Source organism: Austrofundulus limnaeus, unplaced genomic scaffold, assembly GCF_001266775.1.
Source record: "Austrofundulus limnaeus strain Quisiro unplaced genomic scaffold, Austrofundulus_limnaeus-1.0 Scaffold0, whole genome shotgun sequence".
Taxonomy (NCBI): Eukaryota; Metazoa; Chordata; class Actinopteri; order Cyprinodontiformes; family Rivulidae; genus Austrofundulus; species Austrofundulus limnaeus.
The window spans coordinates 2414600-2427131 of record NW_013952402.1 but is presented as its reverse complement, the minus strand read 5'-3'; the positions used below and the strand labels follow the sequence as shown (position 1 = coordinate 2427131).

Sequence of the window (12532 nt, the reverse complement as noted above, 5' to 3'; positions counted from 1 at the left end):
AATAAGCAAACACACACACACACACAAACCGAAGAGACAGAAGCAGAAGGTGGTTCTTAAAGAGACAGAGGCCACTTTCAAGGTGTTTAGAAGAGGAAGTGATGAGAAGATAAGTTTATTTTCTATTTAAACATAAAAACAGCATTTTATAACAGCTAAAAGTGACATAGATACTTTATTATGGTATAGTATTTAAATGTCTGCCTGAGAAACACATAATATTGCCCCTTTAATACATGTCCTTTACACTGTGATGTGTGTGAACGGTGATAAATGTAACTCTTTTCTACCTTAAAGAGGACAAATCAGGCAAAATCCACTTTTTTAGCTGTTAAATTTAGCTGTTTTGTTGTGTACTTGGAATCTATGGAGTGCKGAAAAGCCGAATTTAGTCTCTACTGGTGCTGATCTGAACCCTTTATATTCTGTTTGGGTAACATGTTTCAACCCCTTCAGTTTTCTTTATTTTCTGTGCCGTTTTCTGAACTATTACATCACAGTATTTGCGACAAACTTCTAAATAAGGTCTGGACTTACCAACTACAGTTTGGTGGTCTTCATTCTCCTGTGGCTCTGGGTCAGACTCTGGCTCCAACATGTACACGGCTGGATGAACAAGTCTTCCCTGATAGCTATTAATTCATTTGTAACTAAAAAGTTTCTGCGCAGCTGTATAGCCATAAACTCCTCTCTCAAACTGGAATGGACCATTCTGATTGAAAGTGGGTTGYAGTGTGAAGCGCCTCGTTTAGATTTAAAGAGACAGCCTCAAAATGAGTTGATCAGAGACACACCTCTTTAAAAAGGGGGCTTGTGGAGTTACACTACGGAGGAATTTAGACCAAAGCATTGCAGTTCCATATTATATAGACCCCAGCTGAATGATTTAAATGTGAAAAAGAGGGATTTAAAAGAATAATATTTTTCATTTAAATAACTGCTTTCTGCAGGTTGTTGCACCAACATAACCTGTTGTTTGAACAGATTTACTTTTTTCTTGATCAACATTGTCTATTGTTTGGCCTGAATCACAGCAGCCTTGTTGTTTCTGTTATAGGTGCACTTTTAGAAACCACAGCGTAAAGCTGACTGGACTATTGTGGACATTTCTAGCCCTTTTCTCACAGTAGAATCAACTTACAAAAGCAGCCTGACTCAAGAGACAAGCCGCTCATTTATTTCAGTTTGGTAAAGTTAAGACAAATGGATTTCAGCTCAAAATAGCCAAACCTCATTTCCCACCTCTTTATTACTCATTTGATTTGTTGATAATCTCTGGCAAGCGGGCAAAAACAGCTGCCATTTTAAAATGATGACACAGCACAGTGACAAAAAGCTGCCTTTGCTTGCAGTTTTTAGCTTTTTTTTTTCCGCCCATCTCCACAGGAAGTAATTGCTGGTTGTTGTTGTTTTTTTAACTCTATTAGTGGTTTTCACGTACAGAACTAAAAACAAGTGAGCAACACTTAGCCAGAACGTCAAAAACAACAAGAAAAAAGAAAAAAGGAAGTAAAAAGAAAGGTGTGGAGGGCTCTTGGGGTTACCTACCTTTAAAAAAAAAAAAGCCACATATACCACACCCTAAATAATCTCAGTAAGCTAAATAGGCTCATCATTTTTGCCAACATTTTTCTCCCAACTTTTTTTTTTAAATCGAATCATTTGCTTTGTTTTACCACAATAACAAAAACAGCCAGCAGTAATTGCAGGTTTGATGCTGCAACGTGTTAGGGACTTGCTTATTATACTTTTTAATTCCCAAATAAAATCTAAAAGTCTGAAAAAGGAAGATTTGACAATGGTTTATCCAGTGTTGTTTATTTATTTTTCAACTTTATTATTTGAGAATTTTTCGGTTACAGACGTCGTGTTCTCTGAATGATTCAATTCAGTTCAAAAATACTTTATTATTATTAGTAGTAAATATAGTAGTTCTTTATTCATTTCATTTGTAACACAGATTAACAAAGTACAAACAAACATGCAATCAAAATYAAATCAAATAAAATGAAAGGCTGCAGAAGAAGAATAAATCATATAATATCTGCCCCCTTTTTTAGACCCAAATTATGTTCAAAAGAAAAGTTAAAATACAACAAAATATCAAAACAACTTCAAGCATTTAAAAATGAATTAAAAAMAAAAAAGACATCAACTCAAAAAACAAACAATTAGCATGAATTCACTTATAATTCTCCATATTTCTTCAGAGTACTAGTTTTTATCATTCTCTTCAATATATTCAAGGATCTGACATTTTTAACTTCCATGCTGTTCCACAGTCTGATTCCCTGGATTAAAGTGGATCACTCCTTCAAGCTCATACGAAACCAGGGTTTCACAAACATTTCTATTCCCTTAAGATAATAACAGCTCTCTCTTTTAACAAAATTCACTTGAATGTTGAAAGGTAAGACACCTTTATGAGTTCTGTACATTAAGAGTAAAATATTATAAATGACCAAATCATAAAATTTTAATAATTTCAAATCATGAAACAATATATTTGATGAATGGTTGTAATTTTTTCTAGTAATAATTCTTATAGCTCTTTATTAATCCCAAAGAGAGATGAAATAACTCGAGATTTTGTTGTGAGGAAATGTTTTTGTTGACCAAATATTTGCGTAAAWGTGCTAGCTGTTAATAATCATCGGAAAAACGATGTTCGGGTTACAAATCAGAGCTCAAAACCTTCGAGAAATCATGTTGTTGATGTCTTAGAAAGAAAAAAAATCTTGTTTCATCAGAACTGCTAAAAGAATAATTAGTCCTCCATGGAGGTCTGGATGTATTTAATTTTAATTGTTCGTCACTCAGAAAATCTCACTGAACCTGGCAGAGTTGTATGAGCTAAAAAAACAAAACACTTTCAATACTTACATTGCTTTACTTAAAATAAAAATGAATAAATACAACATAATTTAGAATACTACTTTTTCGGTGCTCCTAATAAACTTGGACATAATTATTAATTTAATTTTTTTGTTTTTTTGCTAAAGCAGCATAAAGAAATGACGTCGTGTCAATGACTGCCATCTGTTTGTTGTATTAGCAGGGTGAAATTTTAGCCTGGAAGTGGTTTATAAGACAACTGATAATCATGCCTGTCTGTGGATCATTTCCTCGATAAAAACAGATGGTTGGTGAGTTTTTTTGTGATAAAAATGGTCTACATTTTTCTCCACATACTGTACGTTGGCTGCGATTCAATCTCAGGATGTGCACATTCCGCAAGATACACAATCTGACCATAAAAATACTTTTTTTAAAACACCAAATATTTCCCCAGTTATTCTTTTTTTCATCCATTTGTAAAATCTGTATTTAAAATAACTGAGTTTTGTACACATCATTTGTCTTGGATTTTAAAGCTAAAAAAAATTACTCTAGTGGAAATAAAGATAGCTGCTTCCAAAGCAAATAAGCTGGGTGTTTTAGGCAAATGTATTCCACAAATCCTTCATAAATGTGTATTTCTGCAAAGCAACCCTACTATTCCCCTGTTTGCTCAATCAGGTGAAAATAAATGGACACTGCTGAAGCTGATAGAAGTCAATTCTAATACGTCGCCATAAAAAAAACACRTCCCTTTCTGAGGATGCACGGCTGTTAGAGCGCGTGCGAGCAAAACAAAGGTAATAAATCACGTTTTTTTACTTCACAAAAGCAATGAGAGCTTTTAGTGATGGATTTTTCTCCARGCTATCGTTTCACCTTTGTTGCTGAGGCATTATGGCGGATGGATATCAATAATAAGTATTCTCTTTTAGTTTTGTCTGAATGGCAGACACTTCATAAATCTGAAACCTAATTTTCTCTCGAGCACGCCGTTTAAAAGTTTTGAATACCGGCCAAAACCTGAAGAAGTATTTCTGAGTAATGACACACGGAATGCATCACCTTTTCTGCCTCAGAAAGCTCTGTTGTTCCYGCTCGCTTTGACAAACGACAACAGCTTTCCTCTGCAGTTATTAAAAACTCTGCTTTGTCTCTCATGTTTACCATTTTATGGCCACAGGCCTAGATGCAATCCTTGAAGTTCAATTAAGTCATGCTTTGCAGAGCCTTTTTGGTGTTTGTTTGTTTTTTTCCTTTTGACGTCCTGTTCCTTTTCATTTGGGCTTCCTGAAACACAACGCAGAACGATAATCTGCGTCAGTCCTGCGGAATTAAAAGTGAGACGTATCGCGCTCCTCTGAATTAGCCTGTTCTAATTTGTGTACCAACAGAGTGAGCGTTTCCTCATAGCKCCGTGTCCAAACTGATACAGACATAATTACTCAGATCTTTCAAACACTGATTCAGACGGAGCGTGCTCCGTTATAACAGTTTGCCATTCAAATATTTTCCCGACTCCGCGGTTAATGACAAGTTGCAGCACTTTTTGTTGTCCTGTTCATCATGAGCTGCTTGAGATGCATTAAATTCTGTGAGACAAACTGTAATGTCACAGCTTAATTGAGTGAGGTAATCAATGTTGTGCAGAGGCAAATAATTAGTAAAAGAAAAATCAATAATTTTCTGAAGCCGTTATTACTGTTTACCTTTTAAGGATACTAGAAAAAAAAGAAGAAAAACAGCCCTAGGCTCTACATCTGGTATGTCCTCAACATTGTTGGTATCAATAGTAATAGAAAACATAATTAAAATAATTTACATAATTTGACAATTTAGAATCATAACCAAATGTGTTACAGGTCCATCCATACTCCAAATTTTAACAATTTAACTTGTGCTTATTTTTTATCGAGAAAAAAAAAATAAAATCTGTCATTGTTGCCTCTCATCAGAGGCTAAATTTAGACACATACTTATTTACACAAAGAGACGTAGCCTTCAAAAATAGTTTTCATCACATTGGTAGACATACTGTCAATCAAAGTCTCTCTGAAACGCTTTGTCATTGAACTAATTATAACAGTCTTATTTCAAATTTACACCTTTTCAACAATAATCCAGGACCCTAAGYTAAATGCAGGTACCATTTTAAAGTGTTTATTTGAACTTAGGATTGTATTTAGTTTTTCATAACTTCCAAAGACATTTCGGTCACTTTTGTACCTCCTGAGATTAATGCAACGTGAGTTTCTGATGTCGTACGTTAGTTTGCTGAAACGATGTGTCGTCAAAACCAAACGTTGATACCTTCWGGTGTATATGAGATTATTTCTGGTGAGTTTTCACACAGGGAAGATGCAAATCATGGCACCGATACTTCATTTTTGCATTGGAACGGGCAAATTCATAAGGTTACACGTTCAGCTTCATTMGCCTTTTAATTTGTTGAAACTTGTAACTGTGCACACTGATCGTTTTAAGARGTTTATCAAAGGTGGAAACAATCAGGGTAATCCAATAAAGTGTTTTTTTTTCCTTTCTTTTTTTGTAACTGAATAAACAAACAAAATACGTTCATGATTGAAGGCACCATTGAGTACAGCATGAAACCCACCACAGGAGATTTCATGTCCACGTTTCTGCAGCAGCTAACTCAGCTGACAGGACTGAGTATTAGTTAAACTGCCTGCTGTTTGTCTTTTTTTTTTAACCCGGACAGAGTTCACGCTGTGCTTTCAGCTTAATWTCGGCAAAACAGATGTGGTCAGAATCAAATCAGACCGAAACACCTTTGAACATGCGTTTGAAGCTCACTTTGTGCATTCATAGATTCATGGTCCTGAAGATGCCTATCAGCATCAAAAAAGGCTGTGATGTTTGTTTCTACCTGGCGGCTTCTCCCCCCCTCCTTTCACTATAACCCCTTAATATTCTCATTTTATATGCAAACACAAACACTTTCTCGGTGCTGTGTTTAACTGAACACTCAACGGCTTTCCTTCCCTACTTTAACACGTTTGTTGGTACGGCCTTGATAGCACCRATCTCGTCAGAATCCTGTCCTTTCTATATATTTATTTTTGTCGRGACTGCACAGTTAGTCATAAATACCCCAACTTTCTATGCATCATGGTGAGATGACAAATTCCCCCGTAGATGCTTCTTTGAAGGTCAGTCTTTATGAACTTTCAGCATTTATTTTTACAGAGGTCKCTCGAGTTGCAAAATCAGTTACAAGTGATGTTTCAAAGATCCCCATCAATGGCTGATGCATTGTTTTGTCTAATGTACTAACATAAGTTACGTGTGGATCTGTTGTTAATGCATCACCTGTATCACCAATTTGCAGACGATAAAATCATCTCCATAGGGCTCACACTGTCAGAAGTAATGCTAGTTTGAAATTTAATTTAAAAAAAATACATGAGCTATTTAAGCAATGATTAGATGAGATTTACTTCGAGCAGCTGGTGCAAAGTCCAAATGCCATTATCTAGCATTACTTTTGTCGGTGTTGGAGCTTTGTGCTCATCGTGTCTTTGTTCCTTTGTGGGAAACAAAGAGGACATGCATTGTCATGTARACAGCTCAGAATACATTTGCATAAATGCTGACAAGAACGTTTGGGCATGTCAACCAAAGAAAAAAACCAAGTGACACAAAGACGTCAACTTTCCCGAGGAAGCCGTGGATCAATCGCATGTTATGTCCATGACCCCCCTCCTCTGTGGCTTTCTGATGGCTTACACATTTTTTTTTTTTACTTTCATTTCCTTTTCTTTCTTTAATTTTTTTAGGGGTGTGCAGAAGGGTGGGCCGGGAGGGTTGGGGCTGTCGGGTAAGATGCTCAAGTTTTACAAACAAAATGTGAAACTTCTTGCATGTCTGCTGTGTGTCTACGCTGTGCTTTCAAGCTCAATTAATACTTCCAACTCACCCTTTTTAAAACAAAAAAAAAGAGATTGTTGCATTGTTCTATGCCTTAGAGAGAAAAAAAAAACAAAAGTATGCCGTATTTGCAAGGAGAAAGAAAAGAAAAGAAAATCTTGTGTGGTCTTTGTTTCTAGCCATGTCCTTCAGTTGCTTCAAACATCCTGAAAAACCGAATGTAATAAGCTTTTGTTCTAAGATTATGTTTAAGCCTAGCTTTCATATGAACCTCTATTTTGTCCCATAGAATATGGAATGATCGGAGAGCATACAGTAAAAAGTCAGCGGCCAAGATCAGTTCATGACACAAAGGCCCTGCAGGAGCAAGCTGAATCCGCTAAATTTATGGCACAAACTGGTAATGCAATAGCTATGTTTCTTTATTTTGTTAACTAAACTTAATTTCATCATGCATGCTCTCTCTCTCTCTTGTACTGCACTTCTCAAGTGGAAATGTTTTTATTATTATTATTATTATTATTATTATTCAAGTTGAAACTGAGAGCAAGACGTCGTTAGTTTAAAACGTCAACAAAAGTATTGTGTTTAGATGCTCGTCGTGAAAGCAGAAAGCAAGGACCGAAATGTTTTTATTATTATTATTATAATTATTATTATTGAAGTTGAAACTGAGAGCAAGACGTCGTTAGTTTAAAACGTCAACAAACGTAGCAGCTATTTAGCATTAAGCTAGCTTACCCTCTGCCGAGACCAGGAACGTAACCCAGCGGAGCGGGCATGCCCAGAAACGGCTTCTTCTTTTTCCCCATCAGCGGGGAGGCGAGGGGCATTATCGGGGGGCCACCACCGGCCGCCGCCGCCCCGGCGCCTCCCGCATTTGTCTTTGAGACTATTTTAGTCGTTTGTTTTGCAGCAGTGGTGGCCATCGTTGCTTCTACGAGTACAGCCACACTGACGGATGAACAACWATTTAACTTCCGGTTCCCAAAACAGTTCTTCTAGAAAAGTGTGATYGTTTGTAACAGCGCTCCTAGAGGACAGACTGGGTATTGTTTAAATTGTGTTCGTTTCTATTTTTGTCCTTTAAAACCTCTCTCGTGAGAATGCAGCGTGTTTTTCTATCAAACACTATAATGATTGGCAGTTTTATTCTGGGAAAGTAATCTAATTAAATGAAAATGTTAATAAAAGTAAACTAATTTCACATTTAGGGGAATTGTGTTTAGTTTAAGTAGTATGGCCACAAGAGGGCGACAAATCCACAAAATGTGATGATTTGTATGCTGTAATGCACAACAAACTGAATAAACTCTCCAGATTTTTTAAAATATTGTTTTAAATAATATAATTATTATCTTAAGAAACATATACGTCTAACTGTAGTGGTGAACCGAACAAGTGCAAATTAAACAATCTGGTAATTAATTCAAATTAAGTAGCTATTTCACTGTTTTAGTGTAGAGTNTTATTTTTCCTACCCATTCCCAAATGCCACATATAAATTAAGGACGACAAAATTTTTCATTTCTCCATGACTATTTACTTTGAACTTCGAGCCCAATTGGGTTTTGTGCGTCTGTTTGTTTTATTGTGTTATAGTGAGGTGACAAGTGGATTACTCATGCAGCATTTTTTTTTCCAGAGAACATTAATTAAACAGCAGTTCAGAACTAAGGGACTGATGTAATTAATGATTTTCTCCAAGACGTGATAAATGAAATGTCATTCGGTGAAAAACCCACCCCCTTCAGCCCAAATTAAAACACTTTTAAAGAGTGAACCCATAGATGCTGCCCTGAGAAGTAAAACAAAGTGTAGCATCCAATAAATCATAAGAGACTTAAAAAGATCTAAATTCATATGACTCTTAAATGCTAATCTAATTAGAAAGAAAAGAAGTCAACGCAAATTGAAACTATTTTTTAATGTTATTTTATTATTTAGCTTAATTTGTGTAAGATTTTATTTTCTCATTGGGTGGGTGCATCTAGCTGCTGAGATGTATTTTATTATTATTATTATTATTTTTGATTTGTGGGAAATGTTTTCTTTTGTTTTTCATGTGTTGTTTCGTTTTTATTGATGTCATTGTTTGAATTTCTTTTCTCTCATTCATTACGTTTTATTTCTTTTTTTTTAATGAAACATACATTTGGAACACACATGCCTGTACTAATATCTACTCATTAACATCTCTTCTCTCCTTTCACCGTAGGTATGTTGTTTCCTTGTTAAGTCGCCTTGCCGTGCCTTTCTGTTTCTCATTCCCAGACGATTTACCCTCCCTATAACGCCTCATTGACCAAATTGATCCACCTTTCAGTCGATTTTTATGATCTCCAAAATTAAAGGCAGGGTTAAGATCCGATTTGCCTAAATTTGTGTCCTGTGAAACAACTTTGAAGCATATTTTTTTTGTTTGAAATTCCTGATCCGATTCGATGGCTACCAATGACATAAATGTATTCAGAGCTGCAACTGGAAAGACTATTCATCTCTGTGTTAAATTATTTRTTTAATACATTAAGCCTCAAAGAAAATGAATACTTCACCTGGGGGTTTAACACAATCAAACATCAATTATTTGGTGACTACTCTTATGGAAGAATTTGATTGTTCGCTTATTTCTCTTCAAATAACACATTCATTTTCRATTTAGGTTATCCCTCCAATACCTCAGCATCACTTAGCATTTCATGTTTTTTTTCCTATTTTTTAGAATCATGAAAGCTAAGAGGCTCGATGCTGTWTCCTGCAATTAAACCTATATTTAACTCAAAAATACATTCTTTACTTTGCTACCAGGGTGACAAATTATACACAGTCGCCTCGGACAGAGTCTGCATGCGGAGTTAAGTACCTGCAAAGTTATGCAGACTCAAAAGCCTTATCCATGGAAACAGATTTTGACCTCATTCTAAGGTTTAAGCACGACTAGTAATGTTCGTTTCCTAGAACTCTCCATCAAATTTTGATCGCACTGAACACAGTCTGATGTAAGCTAAACGCACACGAAAAAGGCTGTGATTTCTTAACAGAAAGGAACTTTTTTTTCACTTCACTCCAATCCACGTAAGTTATATGGTCATGATACGGTTGCAAAAATGAAAGCAAATTAAGTATTTTCTTTATTGTTAAGAGAGCTAGATCATTGCAGAGCAAACAAATCCACATCTAAGACCACTTTCTGAACTAACACTCCAATTCCATTTTATTTTTTTGCAGATGTCTATTTTATTTATTTATTTTTTGCATGTCACCATGCTCCTAAAMTATTTTCTTTAGACTGATTCTCCCACTTTTTGGTTTCACAGCATGCACACCTTTTTTTTTCTTTAAAATGAAGTGAAACAGCTAGATGTAACCTGGATGTCTACTGTTATGCATTCTCTGTGATCTTTGCATAAATACACATTTGAGTTTGTTGTGGAAAGGCTGATTAATTTACACATCTCTCCAACACCGTAAACATCATTAACACGACTACTTGCGGTGATTGCAGTCGCAAAAAAAAAAAAAAAAAAAAAAAAAACGCCTGAGCTGCACTCAAAATTCAGTCAGATGACGGGAGCAGCTGAAAAGGAGTATTCATCAAAGATCACACTGAGGTAGCGTAGACTGTAAATAGTGGTCTTGRAGAGCGTTAGGTCCCCACCTAACCCCTCAACGTGACTCATGTTGGCCCCTCCCGACTTTACTGAACCCTGCCAAACTCCCACCCCCCAACCCCCCAACCCCACCCCATGAGCCATGCTGCAGGACCCTATTGCTGCATTTAACTAGTGTCACCCTTCTCCCACACAGGTGAATCAGGTGCAGAGGAGTGGTCCCAGTGGAGCTCATGCTCTGTAACATGCGGTCAAGGGTCGCAGGTGCGAACAAGAACATGTGTCTCACCGTACGGAACACACTGCAGCGGCCCTTTAAGAGAATCAAGGGTTTGCAATAACACTGCCCCTTGTCCAGGTAGTGTTAGCCGCAGATTCTTGACTATTCATGTTTTGCTCTTTTGCTGTTTACATGGGAGGATATGTGTTGTTCTTTTTCACACACAAAAAAGGTTGAATGTCTATTTCTGCTTTACAGATGTAAAATTGATGCTAATCCTTCCTTTCTTTGAGGTTATTTTGCAAATGCTGTATGTTTTTTTTTATTTTTTGGTTTTGTTTTTCATTGTCACTTCTGTGTTCTCCATATCATATAACTGTAAAGCAATTCATCAGCACCTATAAACGGTTTCATGACGTGTGGATCTGCATGGAGCTTGGGGGAACTATAGATACTGATATCGTCGGCGTCATTTCCTTGAAGGTCAYCTGTGCATTTTAAAATAGCTCGGCGGTGTTTCTTCAAAAACACGCTGGAAGGCATTTCATCATGAACCCATGATGGCATGGCAGATGAGTCACTGGTTGACAGGTATCCAAACTGGAAGACTTTCCGTATCGGAAACCGTAGCATGCTGATGCTTGTTAGCATGTATTGGGGGAAAAAAAAAGTCACCATTATTCTTTTTTGGAATTGTTTACGCAGAAAAAAAATAGATTTAATAATGAAACTCTGCACTCATGTTCAGTCAAGATATTTGATGATGCTGATAAGTCTAGTGCTTCTGAGACCGCATCCCTCACACACGCAAGTAATTAGTATGATTAAAAAAAGAAATGCTGCGAGCTGCACCCCTCTGAAAGCCTGGTCTCTGGGGTATCATACTTCATTTTTAGATGTGGCAAGTGTAAGTGGTAGTTTTTTTTAAAAGGGTCAATCACTTATCAAACGTGAACTCTAAAAGCAAGACAGAGGATGAGTCATTTTTTATAAAAAAGAGTCGCCAGTTGGTTGAAGTTGTTTAACATGGATAGCATAAAATCACATTTTCCTCAGGAACAAACAGAAAATAAATCGAAAAAGAAACAAACAAGACAGGGAGTTTTTTGCGACCAAAAGTGAATTCATTATTGTTCTTGATATATGCTTAGATCTGTTGACAGGCATGGCATGACTAATTGTGGATCCAGAACACTCATTTGCATATTAATGCCTAAAAACACCAATAATTTGTTTTTGATACTGAAACAAACTCAAAAGCATGTTATGATTTAGGTCAGGAAGMAAACTGATTAAAGGAAAATAGTGATGTGTGTTAGTCATTTTAAATTCCCTATTTATTCAGTTGTTTCATGGAAGTTTAAAACCTTTTATGGTCCTGCTTTGTTGTTAAGTTGTTTGTCATGCCTTGCAAATGAGTATTTTTAAATTATTTATATGCATATATAAAAAAATCAAGATGTTTTTTTTTGTTTTTCCCTTTGTGTTCCTAAATTACAGCTGATAAGCATGTAGGACTAACAGTCACAGCAGGGGACTGAGACATGAATCCAGCTTGGCAAGGTGTATATATTTTATTATCCTGTAAGGCAGACAGATCACTTGGCTTCCTTTAGGCAAGTCTGCAGTGTGTCTGGATAGAAGGAGCACCTCCAAAACACAGAATACATAATGACATATAGCTTTTAGTTTAAAAGGAGCCCTACCTTCTATTCAGCAGGTGYAAGCAGCAGCAGCATCGGCGAACACTGCAGCCCGAGATCAAGCATGCCGCTAGAAATCCTGGGCCTCCACAAAAAGCTCTGATGCCATTTTCAACACAATGCATCTGCCAAAATYCATTTCTGCTTCGTGAAATATCTCCTTTGAATCACTAGGTCTCTTTACAACTCAACCAACCTTGCACTTGCCTTACTTCCTTTGAATTTTAGTCGGTTTGTTCTGCAGAAGGAAAGCAGCCCAAGAATTTGGA

The 12532-nt window shown here is 36.5% G+C and overlaps 1 protein-coding gene across 1 annotated transcript in view; it reads left to right on the top strand.

Annotated features, from left to right (window-relative positions):
- adgrb3 (adhesion G protein-coupled receptor B3) overlaps positions 1-12532 on the top strand; it is a gene marked incomplete in the record, with an annotated part of 135320 nt that overhangs the window by 46840 nt on the left and 75948 nt on the right. The window contains 2 exon segments of the mRNA XM_014002695.1: positions 7019-7129; positions 10537-10698. Coding sequence (XP_013858149.1) covers positions 7019-7129; positions 10537-10698 — 273 coding nt within the window.